At 43.4% G+C, this 17,089-nt stretch overlaps 1 protein-coding gene and 1 pseudogene across 1 annotated transcript in view; one reads left to right on the forward strand and one right to left on the reverse strand.

The window, feature by feature from the left end:
• LOC126481790 (uncharacterized) overlaps positions 1-17,089 on the forward strand; it is a 74,349-nt gene that overhangs the window by 21,046 nt on the left and 36,214 nt on the right. The window contains exon 3 of the mRNA XM_050105746.1: positions 10,619-10,800. Coding sequence (XP_049961703.1) covers positions 10,619-10,800 — 182 coding nt within the window. The remainder of the gene's footprint in view (positions 1-10,618; positions 10,801-17,089) is intronic.
• LOC126482626 (5S ribosomal RNA) lies at positions 15,727-15,844 on the reverse strand (annotated as a pseudogene).

Here is a 17,089-nt window from a genome sequence, read left to right on the forward strand (position 1 = left end):
TGGGAAAACCGGATCAGAAGAGAATCGAAGCATTTGAGATGTGGTGCTATAGACGAATGTTTAAAATTAGGTGAGCTGATAAGGTAAGGAACGAGGAGGTTCTACGCAGAATCGGAGAGGAAAGGAATATGTGGAAAACACTGATAAGGAGAAGGTACAGGATGATAGGACATCTGCTAAGACATGAGGGAATGACTTCCATGGTACTAGAGGGAGCTGTAGAGGTCAAAAACTGTAGAGGAAGACAGAGATTGGAATATGTCAAGCAAATAATGAGGCCGTAGGTTGCAAGTGCTACTCTGAGATGAAGAGGTTAGCACAGGAAAGGAATTCGTGGCGGGCCGCATCAAACCAGTCAGTAGACTGATGACCAGAAAAAAAAAGCAACATGGATGCATGAGCTGTTAAGCTGTTCGTGCGGTAATCCTCGCACATGTCAGCTCTTGCCGTCTTCGGAATTGTGTGTATGATGCTTTGCCGAAAGTCAGAACATATGTCGACAGACTCATACATTCTACAAACCAACGTGAATAGTCCTTTTGTTGCCACTTCACCCAGTGATTTTAGAAATTCTAATGGAATGTTGTCTATCTCTTCTCCCTTATTCGATCTTTTATCCTCCGAAGCTCTTTGAAATTCTAATACTGAATCCCCTATCTCTTCTGACTCGACTCCTGTTTATTTTTCTATCACATCAGACAAATCTTCCCACTCATAGACGCTTTCAAAGTATTCTTTCCGCCTATCCGCTCTGTCCTCTGCATTTATCTGTGAAATTCCCGTAGCACTCTTAATGTTATCACCTTTGCTTTCATTGTCACCGAATGTTGTTTTGACTCTCCTGTATGCTGAGTCTGACCTTCTGACAATTATTTCTTTTTGGATGTTTTCACATTTTTCCTGTAGCCATTTCGTCTTAACTTCCCTGCATTTCCTATTTATTTCATTCCTCAGCGACATGTATTTCTGTATTCCTGTTTCCTGGAACATTTTTGTACTTCCTCCTTTCATCGATCAGTTGAAGTATTTTCTCTGTTACCCATCGTTTCCTCACAGTTACCTTATTTGTACGTATGTTTTCCTTCCCAACTTCTGTGATGACCCTTTTTAGAGATGTCCATTCCTCTTCAACTGTACTGCCTGCTGAGCTATTCCTTATTACTGTATCAATAGCCTTAGAGAACTTCAACCATATCTTGTCAGTCCTTAGTACTTCCTTTTCCCACATCTTTGCGTATTGATTCTTCGTGACTAATGTCTTGAACTTACCGTACTCTTCATCACTAATATATTGTGATCTGAGTGTATGCCTGCTCCTGGGTACGCCTTACAATCCAGTTGTTATGTCTCCTTAGAAAAATTATGAATGATTGTGCTAGTGAACTTCTACGTTATTTGATACAAAGACAGCTGAGTAAAACTGAACGTACTCAGACAGTTCTCTCTTTACTGATTCTGATCATCACTAAACTGGCACACAATATTTTTTAGCGCAACGCAGTCTGACTTTCAATAATCCCTACAAAACAATGGCCCTGACGAACAATAACCTATACCTTCATGAATCACTTACCTGACAAAAATCTTCGTTACTCGAACTACTGCAATACAGCGAGCGCCAATACTGTCAGCTAAATAAAAGATTCTAACTACTGAAGGCACTAATTACTGATAGGCATAGTTAGCAAATGAAAGATTTTGATAGAGAACAAACAATGTATTTACCTTAATTTTATATATATATATATATATATATATATATATATATATATATTTCAAATTTACTCTTTCTGATGGACTCACGTCCATCTCAAAATTCTGCCATCTCTCTCCCCACATCCACCACTGCTGGCAGCTCACCTCCAACTGTGCAACGCTATGCGCTGTTCACATCGAACTGTCCAACACTACAATAGCGAATATTCCAACAATTCCAACCAGCCACAGACTGCACACAGCAGTCTGTGATTTACGTACAGAGCGCTACGTGGCGTTACCAACATAAAAACCAAAACAGCCTACTTACACAGTATCTATCTAAATAACATAAGCCATCGAATTACGCTGTGAATCACGAGAGGGTAGGCGATTATATGTATGTTAAGTATGATCTGTATTGTCCCGTCTTCCTGCACTGTAATGTGCCATAAAATTAAATTAATTTTGTTTTATACCTTCTCATTGCTTGCAGGGGCTGCGTGTCCTATACATACCAGCAGTCCTCGGAGAAGCTCATCATTTCTTAATACACATAGACGCCTGTATAAATGTACTCTGTATCTATAGTTAATTTTCCAGTTTCAAGACGCTTTAGACAGAGAACCACTGCTCAGAATTATGGCAAATGTGAACAGTATAAGATTGACGCAGAGGGAAACGCCACGGAACAAAAAAGTGTTTTAACAATATTTGTCCAATAGATGTCACTGTAAGCTTCGGAAAATGCACCCCAACAGACGCGCGATGCACGGCTGTTCTTTATCTTGCATCCGAGACACACATTACTCTTTCCATGAAGATTCGCACGCTATTGGTAAAGCTCTTTCATAAGAACTGAGACTGGCGTTAGTAGACCTGCAGAAGTTCCGGCCGCACAAGAGTACCAAAAACGGCTATGATCGGATGTCTCCAAAGGGTCTTGAGAAAATGTATCCTTACCCCAAAAAGATAGTGCAAGGTGGCAGAGGGAGGAAGGCAATTAATCCGACACCTGTCGAAGATGTGGCCACAGCGTTGCAGGAGAGTTCAAGCGGTGGTGTGCCAACATACAATGCACGGGGAATGCCCCAAATGTTGGTCATTCTAGCGAGCACTGTAAAAAAAGTCCTTGGAAGCATCCTGCACTGCTGTCCATAGAAAATCACCCATGTTCAGGAGTTACTCCCTGATGACATGCTAGCTAGGTAAACGTTCGCTCTGGAATTTCTTGCTCTCATGGAAGTGGACAATGAATGGCCGTGGAACAGTCTGCGGACAGATGAAACCCATTTCCATCTCCAATGACGTGTCAATATGCAGAATTTGAAAATATGGTTAGCTGGAAATCGGCATGCACATCAAGCGGTACTACTTTACACTGCAAAGGTGACTATGTGGAACGGGATGACTGCATGATTTATCGCACGGCCGTATTTTTTCTCCCTTATAACTGTTATCAAATATCGGAGGTTTTGGAGCTACAGCAGAGTGTTCGCAGCACCTCCACTCTCACTCTCTCTCTCTCTCTCTCTCTCTCTCTCTCCCACTCTCACTCTCCCTCTCTCTCTCTCTCTCTCTCTCTCTCTCTCTCTCTCTCTCTCTCTCCCACTCTCACTCATTTCCCTGTCATGTCGCTGGCATTATTGTGTCAAATATTATCTGTCCCCTTTGTCTGACTACTTCGAGCCTTAAAGGGGACGTAACACTGTTCCAAACTCCCTGCTTAACAGGGATTACAAATTTCCTGGAACCGAATGCGGAGCCTTTGTAATCTCAAAATGCAGCATGACGTATCTCTATCAAATTAAGTTACTTTAAAATATTTATGCAACGTAAATACAAAGATATTTACAGCACTTAATGAACAAATATCGCTACAGTATTCCTGCTACAGTTTTAATAACTGATCTCAAATCGTCGAAGATTTATCAGACTAAGGATAGGCATAAAGTAATTACAGCTTCAGACATTTCTTTTGTTCGTGGAAGTGATGGCATAGTTTAGTCATTGAGAACAAAAAGTAATATTTAAACTTTACCCGAACCTTAAAGTCAATACACATTTAATTCATGTTGCAAGAAAGTACTGGTCATACCTGTCTACGAGAAAGGTAGTAGCACTGATCCACTTAACTACCGTCCAGTATCCTTGACATCGATTCGTAGTCGGATCTTAGAACATATTCGGAACTCGTAATGGGGTATCTCAAACAGAATTATCTCCGTGCCAACCACCATGGATTCCGGAAACATCGATCTTGTGAAACTCAGTTCGCACTTTTATCACGTGACATGCTGAAATCTCTGAATCGAGGCAGTCAGACAGATTCTCATTTTTCAAAAAGCATTTGGATCAGTACAAGATCTAAGCTTATTATCATGAGTTGTTTGTCGTAGCAAATTTACGGACGGCATACTTACTGACTTTAATACACAAGTGTCGTTCACTCATATATACTCAGTTCCTAAATATGTATCTGAAGAACTTTAAAATTCTCACGCTTGTGGTAGGACAGATCAGAGCTAACTATCTGTCCGACATTTTGTCTTTCGTGCTCTATGGTCTAAAATTTCTCATGGAAAGAGGCAATGTTGTAAATGGCAACTTAGCGTGATTATTTCGTTCCAGCAAGCCTCTAACCAAATATTTTAATTATCATCTTTGCACGTAGTACTTACAGTATTTGATCTTACACTATCTACAAGTGTCCAGTAGAGCTGTAGGGAAGTGGTAAGAAACACTAATTAGAAAATTATTCTTTTCATGGTATAAACACTGACATGACAAGACTCGTGGTATATATATATATATATATATATATATATATATATATATATATATATATATATATATATATATACGGTAGTATCGCGCACACGAGGTACAAAACGACAGCGCACTGGCGGAGTTGTTATTTGTACTCGGGTGATGCATAAATTTTCCGTTTGTACGCGAAATTGTACTTCGAGTTATGCGTGTGGGACCTCCCATTCCGGAAATCGTTAAGGAATTCAATATCTGAGATCCTCAATGTCGAGAGTTTGCGGAGAATACCCAATTTCAGACATTACCTCTTACCACGTGCAACACAGAGGCCGACGGCCTTCACTTAACTACCGAGAGCAGCGCCTTTTCAGTAGAGTGACAGTGCTAACAGACAAGCGACACTGCGTGAAATAACCGCATAAATGAATTTGGGACGTATGACGAACGTATCCGTTTGGACAGTGTGACGAAATTTAGCGTTGATGGACTACGTCATCGAACGACCGACGCGAGTGCCTTTGCTAACAGCATGACATCGGCTGCAGCGCCTCTCCTGGGCTCGTGACAATGTCGGTTGGACCCTATTCGACAGGAAAATTGTGGCCTGGTCAGATGCGTCCCGATGTCATTTGGTAAGCGCTAATGGTACGGTTCGAGTGTGGCACAGATTCCACGAAGCCATGGACCCAAGTTGTCAACAAGATACCGTTAAAGCTGATAATGGCAACTTAATGGTGGGGGCTCTATTTACATGAAATCGACTGTATCCTCTGGTCCAACTGAACCGATAATTGACTGGAAATGGTTATTATCGGCTACTTGGAGACCATTTTCAGACATTTATTGAATTGGTGTTCCCTAACAACGATGTCATATCACAGAGCGACGATCGCTCGCTATTGGTTTGGAGAAAATTCAAGGGAATGACTATATATGAAGGCAGTATCTGTTCCCGAAAGAACAGATACCATTGATGACCATGCAGCTTCTCTAGAACGAATTGATAATCAAATCGACACCCTAGCTGCAAACACGCGTGGATATAGTGTGCATCATTGGGGACATGTTGAAAATGTGTGCCCCAACCGGGACTCGAATCCGGGATCTCCTGCTTACATGGATATGCCGCTACTCGTACGGGACATGGTAGATTAATCTGCCACGAGTAATTAGTGTGATTGGCAAACATCTATTAGGCGCACTACGAATGTAGTGGTGTGGACATGTTGGGAATGTGTGTCTCACGGGGAGCGTGGAAGGGTTAAGTCCCTGCAGGGGCTTTGTCCTCTGTGCCCTCCGTGGCTCAGATGGATAGAGCGTCTACTATGTAAGCAAGAGACCCTGAGTTCAAGTCCCAGTCGGGGCACACCTTTTCAACATGTCCCCAACGATGTATATCAATGCCTGTTTGCAGCTAAGAGGTCTATTTAATTTTCATTTAATTCAAGCGAATGAATTGGTCACCCACATCACCCTATATGAAACCCATCTAACATTTACGTAATGTAATCGACAGCTCAGTTCGTGCACAGCATCTTGTACTGGAAACAACTTCGCAGGCCGGCTATGGAGGCAGCATGGCTCGTTATTTCTGTAGTGGACTTCCAACAATGTTTTGAGAACATATCATGTCGAGCTGTTGCGCTGCCCCGGGCAAATGCCGGTCAGACCAGATATTAGAAGGTATCCCATGACTTTTGTCACCTTTGTGTACATTACGTCCACAACTTCTAAGAAGATTTTTGTAATCAACGTGCAAAGCTCATGTTTCACGCGTGAGAGATTCACACGTCCCGCTCTCGCTTATCCTCCGTTTGGCGCTCTGTGTTTCATGTTTCAAGTATACTTCTTAATGTTAAGCTGTTCGTAATCCACCCACAATCCTAATTCATTATAACACAACGCTTTTACGCTTTTCGCTTCAAGTTCGCAATAGCGAACTTCAGGTTTGGAAAATGTGGACCCTCTCACTCGAGGTGATCGATGGACCACAACGAAATACCTCACCGCACGACTGAACGTCTCTGTTGAAGTAATGACACATTCGTCCACCATCTGGGGCACCCAAAGCTGTGTGACCCTGGGTTTCTCGGTGCCTACTAAAACTAAAGACCTACTCCCGAGCAAGCCATAAAGGCTCAAAGGTACCGACCGGCCGCCGTCTCATCCTCAGCCCACAGGAGTCACTGGATGCGGATATGGAGGGGCATGTGGTCAACACACCGCTCTCCCGGGCGTATGTCAGTTTCTGAGACTGGAGCCGCTACTTCTCAAACAAGTAGCTCCTCAGTTTGCCTCACAAGGGCTGAATGCACCCCGCTTGCCAACAGCGCTAGGCCGACCGGATGGTCACCCATCCAAGTTCTCGCAGCCTACAGACGACCATAAAGACCAACGAAGGACCCTCTGTGTGGAACCGCTTGCGCTTTACGAGGCTGATCGTGACAATTCTTTGTCGAAAAGCATCACAGGCGATGAAAAATGGCTTCTTCACTTCGCACCGGGAAACTAAACGGCACTCCATATAGTGGCGCCACACCACTTCCTCTCCGACTAAATAGTATAAAGCCGCACCCTCTGCCGGTAAAGTCATGGTGACGGTCTTCTGGGGCTCTGAATGGGTTATTCTGTTTGATGTCCTCCCTCAGGAGCAATGATCAACTCGGAAGTGTATTGTGCTACCTTGAAGATACTGGAGAAACGAATTCAGCTTGTTTGTAGCCTCCAAAATGGAGACGAACTTCTCTTTCCCCAAGACATCGCAAGACCCCAACGGGAAAGAAACACTAAACTTCATTGAATTGTTGTTACTAATCCAACTTACAGCCTGGATCTCGCACCTTCCATCTGCTAGCTCAGTTAACGAGGTTCTCCGCGGGAAGCAGTAAGTCGATGTTGGGAAGATTATGGATGGAGCAAGACATTGGCTCTGACGTCGAGCAGTAGGGTGATACCAAGCGGATATGTAGAGCCTCTCAATAAGGTGGCGTAGGGTCGTCGCACTGAACGGTGATTACCTTGAGAAACAGAGTTGTGTAGCCAATAGAGAGCGGAATAATTTTGTGCATTGGTGTACTTAATAAAACCAACCTCCTTTCAAAAAAAATATTGTTGCATTACTTATTGAACGTCTCTCGTGCTATCATTGCTTCCCTTCTAGCACACTCTTCTTTCTCTCATATTAACGGGGATCCCGTACGATTTCAGAAATTGATGTAATTGTCCTATTGATCATAATCATTTATTATTGCTGTTAAGTTTTATCGACTGCAACAAAAATTATTTGTTGCTCCTGACGAAGATGATGGAGGTAATTATTTAAAGCTCGGGGTTTTACCCTGAACTAATGCGGCAAGACGTCCGTGTATGTTTTGTAAGCTGTGTCGTCGCGAAATACTTCGTTCTCATATAACTACACTGAATATTATGTGACACTGCTCATCATTGAGCTAAATTATTATCAATTTAATTAAATCTTGCACCATTTCGTAAGATTAACTTTCTTATCATCGAAAAGCGAATCATCTCATAGTCAAATTTTGCGATCGACCTGTACAATGAATCACTACGACTGCTAGTCAAAGATTCTGCCGACCGACACATAGTACCAGCGCCGCCAAACACAGGGCAAAACCAATCCTTTGTTGAGGCCAGACATGCAGCTTTACTCCTTCTCACCACTTGCAGAAACTATTGCTGATGAAGGTCGTAACCGCATATCGATATTCGGACGATCTGTGAGAACAGTAACCTCAAACATGAAAAGTCACGCCCGTCCTTCATAGTCTCACTTCTGCTAGTACTTCTATCCGTCTAATAAAACAGCATAGAAGCTCTCCCTAACACTCCGCTGGATAAGCACTCACTAAAGGGAAGGTGTTTGCAGCTAAATGTCTTAACAACAGCCTAGAGGTATCTTTTATTCCGCTTTTAAATGTTCTGAAACTTCCTGGCTGATTAAAACTATGTTCTGGGCCGGGAATCGAACCAGGTCCCCTTTCCTTCAGGGCCGACACCTTCCCTATTGAAATATCTAGACACGACTCGCGTTCTCATGTCATTAACTTTATAAGCAGCGCATTCTCCATTAGAACGTAAATAATTCGTTCTGGAAACAAGCGCCATGCTGTGTCTAAGCAATGCCTCTGCAACATTCTTTCTGAAAAAGCGTACACCGGAGTGGAATTTCTTTTTTTTTTTAAGTTTTCTGGTACGTTCGTATGGGAGCAAACTGCTGAGGTCATCGGTCCCTAGGGTTACACACTACTTAATCTAACTTACGCTGAGGACAACATGCACACCAATGCCCGAGGGAGGATTCGAACGTCTGAAGGGGGAGCCGCGCGAACCGTGGCAAGGTGCCCGAGACCACGCGGTTACCCAGCTCGGCACACTAGAGTGTCTGTCAAGATTGGAGGTTAGAGGGAATGTAATGTCAGAATTGATACTGTTGGGCCGTGAAGCTATTTAAACTCATATGGATAGATGAAGAAAATTTACAGATTTTTAATTTCGTCCTTATTTATGTTCCAGAATTTCCATACAATATACGAGGAATTATTAAGAAGAAAAATAATTTCAATCACAAGACATGAAACTGTAACTTACATCAATGGAGGGCTCCATGTGTTTCCCAAGTCGTGCAGCGACCGTAAACCATACAATTACCAAATATGCAGCAACCAGTCGCAAAATCATGTTTTATTTATTCACTTTTGCAAATCGATTTCAAATGATTAACAGCCATCATCGGTGCTTTCAACCAATATGTGCCCCGAGTAGAAATACTGTCTTAAGCAGATGTCAGTATTACTACTCTGGGCACATATTGGTTGAAAGCACCGATGATGGCTGTTAATCAGTTGAAATCGATTTGCAAAAGTGAACAAATAAAACACGATTTTGCGACTGGTTGCTGCATATTTGGTAATTTAACCTACTTCACAAGATACTTCGGTTGTCTATGAGACATATTCTGCAAATTGATCGTAGAAATCTTATGGCTGTCTCTTTGACACGTTTCTGCCACATTTAGATTCACGCTTTTCCTTCAGTTATTGTATTTATCAATATATTTATTACTAACAAAATCCAGTAGGTTAGTTATACTAAAATGCTTTAGTGTATAGATGTTTGAATATCGTTAGAGGCAGCGGTTACTTATCCAAAATGCTTAAACAGATTCAACTATATAAGAAACTCGCATGTAATGTTAATCAATTTACCAGTTTAGAGACTGAGGAGTAACCCCAAAAAATTCTCGCATATGACGACAAAGAATTAAAACGTACAAAATATTCTTTCTTCCTGATTATATGTTCGTAAGGTTGGTAGTTATGTTAAAAGTAGCTCAACCTTAATGTCGGAGCTGGTCTACTCTCTGGCATTTCCAGTTAATGATATAATAATATGTACCACCTACAACTTGGAAGTTTCTCCTTTGCTGATTACTTCTCGATGGAACATTTTTGACAAAAAAGTAATTTTTTTATAAAGTTAAAAGTTAGACCATTCGTCCAAATTGAACACAAAATTATAGTCAATTCTTCCTTTCTTGGTTTGACTACAATAATTTTACCGCACCCTGACCCATTTTGTTAATAAAAGGGTGAGATGATAAACATGCAGCAAAACTGCTGGGCTGCTATTGCAGTCGGATTGCATAGGTAGACGAGCATGGCTACTGAAACTAGTGCTCGGATGTATGTGCATGATGGGCTTACTGCTAGTGCCGTGTTGCACAGATGGCAGGGCACAGCAGCAGAAGGTGCAACATTTCCTCATAAGTGTGACAACTTGCTCATGTGTGACGAGGGCAGGGTACCACTGTTACTTGAGTGTCAGACAACCAGTATCATGTTGCACGGGAGGCAGGGCACATCAGCAGATTGTACAACATATTCTTAGTAGCGTAACAGACATGCTGGTGTGTGGCGTATTGCGCCACTGGTACACGGGACGTGGGAGCCTGAATATCAGAATCATGTAGCATAGGTGTCAGAGTGCAGCTGTGGAACTTTCTGTACGGGCTTTGTGTGTGTTTGTGTGTGTGTGTGTGTGTGTGTGTGTGTGTGTGTTTAGAAGACCAACTGGTGAGTGGCGTAGTAGCGCCAGTGACACCAAGGAGTCTGACCACCAGTATCATGTTGTATAGGTGGCGGAGCGCGGCTGCGGAACCTGCTGCACGTGCACGCCTGCGTGGCAGACCTGCTGGTTTGTGGCGTGGCGGCGCCGCTTGCAGCCTGGGAGTCCCGGTGGTGGCTGCATGACCCTTCAGCCGCCGCTGCTGCTGACCTACCTCCACCACTGGTGCGGCGAGCCGTTGCCTTCGCTCAGGTACCAGAACTAACTGACAATCTTGTTTGTTTTATCCCGCTCAACATCTGCAACCACGTCACACCCCGCATACGGTACTTCAGGTACCACTAATTGATTTCCTCTTACCTCTTCCACATACCTAACGCTTGGTTTAAGAATCCAGAAGGAAGATTGTATACGTGAAAGAGACTTGGAGATGTTTCAGATTGTTCATGTAATGGCTAGACAGAGATTTAGGAACTAAGACGTGTCCAGGGGAAAATGTGGACTCTGATCACAATTTATCGGTTGAGAACTGTAGATTAAAACGAAAGAAACAGCAAAAAGGAAGGAATTTAGTGAGATGGGACCTGGATAAACTGAAAGATCTAGAGATTGTAGAGAGTTTCAAAGGGAGCATTAGGGAACGACTGAAAGAACAGGGAAAAGGAAAACAGTAGAAGAAGAATGGATAGCTTTGAGAAAGATTGAGGCAGCAGAGGATGAAGTAGGGAAAAAGACGAGAGATGCTAGAAATCATTGAGTAACACAAGATATATGAATATCATTGATGAAAGGAGAAAATATAAACATTCAGCAAGAGAAGTAAGCAACAGGGAATACAAACGTCACAAAATGGGCATCGATAGAAAGTGAAAAATGACTAAGAGGAGTGGTGGAGCACAAATGTAAGGATGTATAGGCATATATCACTAGGAGTAGGATAGATACCACCTAAAGAAAAATTGAAGAGACCTTTGGAAAAAAGAGAAGTTCCTGTATGAATATCAAGTGCTCAGATGTTACAAAATTTCTCAGCAATTAAGGGAAATAAGAAAGGTGGAAGGAGTATGTAGAGTGTCTATAGCAGAGAAATGTACTTGAGGGCAGTACTAAGGAAATGGAAAAGGGCGTAGATTTAGATGAAATGGGTGATATGATACTGCTTGAAGAATTTAACAGAGGTCTGAAAAGCATAAAGCGAAACTAGGCTCTGGGAGTAAACAACATTCCATTAGAACTACTGATAGCCTTGGGAGGGGCAGCCACGACGAAATTCCTGCATCTGGTGAGCAACATGTATGAGACAGGCGAAATACTCTCAGACTTCAAGAAGAATATAATAATTCCAGTCCCAAATAATGTTCACAGGTGTGAAAAGTACCGAACTATCAGCTTAATAAGCCACGATTTCAAAATACTACAACAAATCACTTACAGAAGATTGGAAAAAACTTGTAGAAGCCGACCTCAGGGAAAACCCGTTCGGCTTCCAGAGAAATGAAGGGACACGCGAGGCAGTGCTAACCCCACGACTTCTCATATGAGATAGACTAAGGAAAGGCCAACCAACTTTTATAGCGTTTGTAGACTCAGAGAAACCGTTTGACAATGTTGACTGGACTACTATCTTTCAAATTATAAAGGTGGGAGGGGTGAAACGCAGGGAGCGAAAGGCTACTTACAACTTGTACAGAAACCAGATGGCAGTTACAAGAGTCGAGGGGCACGAAAGGGAAGCAGTGGTTTAGAAGGGTATGAAACAGGGCTGCACCCTATCCCCAATTTTATTGAATCTGTATACAGAGCAAGCAGTAAAGGGAAGGAAAGAAAAGAAAAAGTTAGAGTAGGAGCTAAAGTCCAGGTAGAAGAAATAAAAACTTGCTGGTGAAAATGAGACACTTAAAGTAGTAGATGAGTTTTACTATTTGGGCAGTAAAATAGTTGATGCTGAACTGGACACGATATAAAATGTAGGCTAGTAATGGCAAGAAAAGCGTTTCTGAGTAACTGTTATGTCAGAACGACAATGACATCCAAATTACTGATCTGATTTATTCACAACGGTACTGGTTCACAATAGGACTTCACAGTACATTGCAGTTACACAATCCAGGGCACTCGACATCCGAGATAGTTGAGGCAGCATCCGAAGTTCCACACGGTTTCTTGTATGTGCGGTCACTAGTCACAAGTACGAGCGAAGGCAGGAGTGGGACGGGCTGTACGATGCTGCTGCAGTGGCCTATATACCATCCTGGTAGTCCGGGAATAAGGAGTGTGCTGGAGCCACGGGCCGAGTGGAGACTCGCTTCCATCTTGCCACACCGGCCCTCTAGTGATCATCTTGAAATGGACTACGCGGCCGGTCGGCCAATCTACATGCCCCGTCCGCGTGTGTTACCTTTGCAGCAGCACGGCTGGCCGCGCTTTGCGCGTTTTCACGTCCACTGCTGTCGGCCGGTGGCTGAGTGATGGCGGATATCACAATAACAAAAATTTGTTAACATCGAGCAGACATTTCAATATTTGTATGGAGTGTAGCCCTGTATGGAAGTTAAACATGGACGATAAGCAGTGTAGACAAGAAGAGAATGGAAGCTTTCGAAACGTGGTGCTACAGGAGAATGCTGAATATTAGATGGGTAGATCATGTAACTAAACAGGAGGTACTGAATGGAATTGGGGAGAAGAGGAATTTGTGGCACAACTTGACTAGAAGAAGGGACTGGTTGGTAGGACACGTTCTGAGACATCAAGGAACCACTAATTTAGTAGTGGAGGGAAGCTTGGATCGTTCAAATCATAAAGGGAGACCAAGATACGAATACACTAAGCAGATTCAGAAAGATGTAGGTTACAGTAGTTACTAGGAGTTGAAATGGCTCTGAGCACTATGGGACTCAACTGCTGAGGTCATTAGTCCCCTAGAACGTAGAACTAGTTAAACCTAACTAACCTAAGAACATCACAAACATCCATGCCCGAGGCAGGATTCGAACCTGCGGCCGTAGCGGTCTTGCGGTTCCAGACTGCAGCGCCTTTAACCGCACGGCCACTTCGGCCGGCACTAGGAGTTGAAGAGGTTTGCAAAGGATAGAGTAGCATGGAGAGCTGCATTAAAAGAGGCAATGGTAGCACAACTGAATCACTACAAATTATGCCCATGCTTGCCGAACCGTTCATTTCATGTCCTAGTGTAGAACAGATAAAAACCACACCAGTGTAAAAATTGCCGAAGATTCTTGTAATGTGTCCTTCTCTGACACAACGATCGTATAGCTGACATAAATTCGTAAGTCTGAAAATCAAAGACTTTTATTTATATTTAATCACTGTAATGGCACAGACTCCAATGAGATAAACAATATATAATAACTTCAACGTAAGCGTATAAAGCACAGCAAGCTTCCTTATAGAATGCAGCACGTAACTGTTACTATGTTCCCAAAAAATAATCTCAAAACACGCTGCACTCTCATGTAGGACTCACACACTGCTAACTTCTTGACATAACATTGCTCGGAATCCTCTCGATCACTAGAGGGCATGAACGTAGTATTTCCTGGCAAATATCCAACCAACTGGGCCTTTTTCCACCAATGTCGAGGTTTTTTTAGGGGTGGGGGGTAAGGGGTAAGGGGGTGGGAAGAGTTAATTAACTGACCAATTGACCAATTGATCAAATTGAGTGGGAGGGGGCTATTCGATTCGAATAATTCAGGCCTGAAAGTTTTCTTGTATTGTCGATAGGGTGAAAGGGGGGGGGGGGGTTCTCGGAAGGACGTATTATCCCCAGGGGCTAATAAATCAACCTCCAGGGAGTCATAAATCAATAAACGGAACATTAGGTTAAGGGGAGGCGGTCGTAAATGAATCAAGTTTGCCTCTGAATGTATGTAGCCTGCACTAGCAAAGTGGCTCAGAAACTGCCTTGCCCCCTGCTCTAGTTCTGGAACCAGACAGCAACATAATTCTTTTCGAAGGAAAAGTCATTGACTCTCTTACCTCACGGATTACAGAAAGACATTCGTCGCTTTTTTAAGAATCAATTGTGATCATTATCTAGATAAAATGTATTTTGGCTTAAAACGCTAATTGTGGTAAGCTGTGTGTTGCTGTGGTATATGGAGGAAAAGGGGAGGGACTGTGGGTGGGTTGGCATGGTAGTATTGTGTCAATCTGCATGACGTGACTAACCAATATTTGCTGAGAAACACGTAGTGAGAGAAATTGGAAGGAACTGAAAGCGTGAGAAGGAACAGAGGGAGGTGTCGGATGGAGTATTATACAAAAAGCTGTGAGGGATCATCTAGAACTTGTACGAAAACAGGTCCAGTGCCAATGCGCTTCGCTGGCCCTGTTGTTAGCACCAACGAATAGCTGTCAGCAGACCGCTTTTACCTGTTGCTCCGCAGTGAATCTGGTTGGCCCGGAGGCCCGGAATGTTTGCGCCATTGTTCTGCCAGCGTGCGACGTCTGCTAATTAATAACGCAGCGAGACGCCGCTCCGCAGATCTGAATTATGCGAATGCGGGGACAATGCCAGGGCCCGCAGCTCCGCCGGTTGGGCGCAATAACACAGCCACACAGATAACGCCCGGCAGCTCTCTCAGACCCCTAGTCTGGCCAGTGAACAAAGCAGTAGCACATTGGGAGCATCTAGAGGCTGCGGACTGACTGCTAGTGTGTTCATAGGGGCAACAGCTAAACAAAGCAAGTCATATGAAAGGAAACTCGTTTAATAGCATATTGATACTTTATTTAATATTTTGGAAACATCATTTGCACTACCTAAGCAAGTCGTAAACCACCACCTAAAAAAATATTAGCTGCAGCCATGGAACTTACTTCTCAGGTCAAAAAATAACGTGAGAAAATCGACAGGCAAAAGTTAGTAGAAATACGTTGCATCTACAAAAAGATAGACGTGAGAAGCAGTCAATAGCTTCCACCGACATAAAACTAAACTAAACTTCGTCCGAACAGGCCTTGGAAGTGCCAACGAGACCGACCGGCCTCCGTGTCATCCTCAGTCCACAGGCGTCACTGGATGCGGATATGGAGGGGCATGTGGTCTGCACACAGCTCTACCAGCTGTATGCCAGCGTACGAGACAGAAGCCGTTACTGCTCAGTCACGTAGCTCCTCAGTTTGCCTCACAAGGGGTGAGTGCACCCCGCTCGCCAACAGCGCTCGGCTGATAGGATGGTCACCCATCCAAGTGTTAACCCAGCCCGACAGCGCTTAACTTCGGTGATCTGACGAGAACCGGTGTTACCACTGTGGTAAGGCCGTTGGCTACCACCGTCATACCGGAGCAAAAGACCCTGCCGAGAACCAGAGAAAATTTTGCCCATACGAAAAATCACTACGTGTGTTGAAGGTTTCTGTATAGTCACTCTTCGACCACTCTGGTGTGACAATAGGAAAAGGATAGCTGAAGTTTTAAATTTTGCGTTTCAGAAATCATTCTCGCGATAAGATCGTGGGAAGATACCGTCGTTTGACCGTTGCACAGATTCCCATATGGAGGACATAGTAATTAGCCTATCCTGGCGTAGAGAAGCAACTGAAGGAGTTCGAAAGAAATAAGTTTCCAGGTTCTGATGGAACAGCAGTTCGGTTTTACAAAGTGTACTCTGCAACATTGGCTTCTTACAAAGCTTACATTCACAGCCAATCTCTCGCCCAGTGCAAAGTCCAAGAGACTGGAAAAAAGCGCACGTGATTATTATATAAGAAAAGGATAAAATAACTGGCCCGAGAAAGTACAGAGCAATATCCTTAACATCAGTTGAGTGTAGAATTACTGAACATATTCTGGGATCGAATATAATAAATTTCCTGAGAAAGAACAGCTTCTGTCGGCAAATCAGTACGAATTTAGAAAGTACTACTCGTGAGAAAAGCACCTTGTCCTTTTCTCGCATGATATTCTGCGAACTATGGATGAAGGGCAATAGACAGTTTCCAGATTCCTAGATTTCCGGAAAGCGTTTGACACAGTTCCCCACTGAAGGCTCTTAACGAAGGTCCGAAAGTACGGAATTGGTCCTCAGATACGTGAGTGTCTCGAAGATTTCTAAAGTAATGAAACCCAGTAGGTTGTTCTCTACAGTGAGTGTTCATCACAGACAGCGGTTCGTCAGGGGTGACTGTAGAAGGATACTTAGAATTTCTATTTGGTGGGATGAACGGCAGCTTGCTCTGAGTATGGAAAATGTAATTTAATGTTGATGATTAAGAAAAACAATCTTGTTATGCTCGAATGCAATGTTACTGGTTTTCTGGCTTAACCACAAGCGCCGGAACAACGAAGACGAACGGAAGACCAGAGAAGGCGTTGAGGAAACATGGGTCAATGGTCCGCGGAATTGGACTGCAGTGCGCCTGGAGCGTCATCTGAAAGAAGTGAATATAAGCGCCGCTACTGCCACCCTCGGGACTCAGATCACCTCAGTGTACTGACGTTAGAGGAGCGTACTTGCGGAGTGTGCTAATGCTAATTGACTCGAAAACGGCACGATCTGTCTAATTTTTTCTG

This window comes from Schistocerca serialis, chromosome 5, assembly GCF_023864345.2.
Source record: "Schistocerca serialis cubense isolate TAMUIC-IGC-003099 chromosome 5, iqSchSeri2.2, whole genome shotgun sequence".
Classification (NCBI taxonomy): domain Eukaryota; kingdom Metazoa; phylum Arthropoda; class Insecta; order Orthoptera; family Acrididae; genus Schistocerca; species Schistocerca serialis.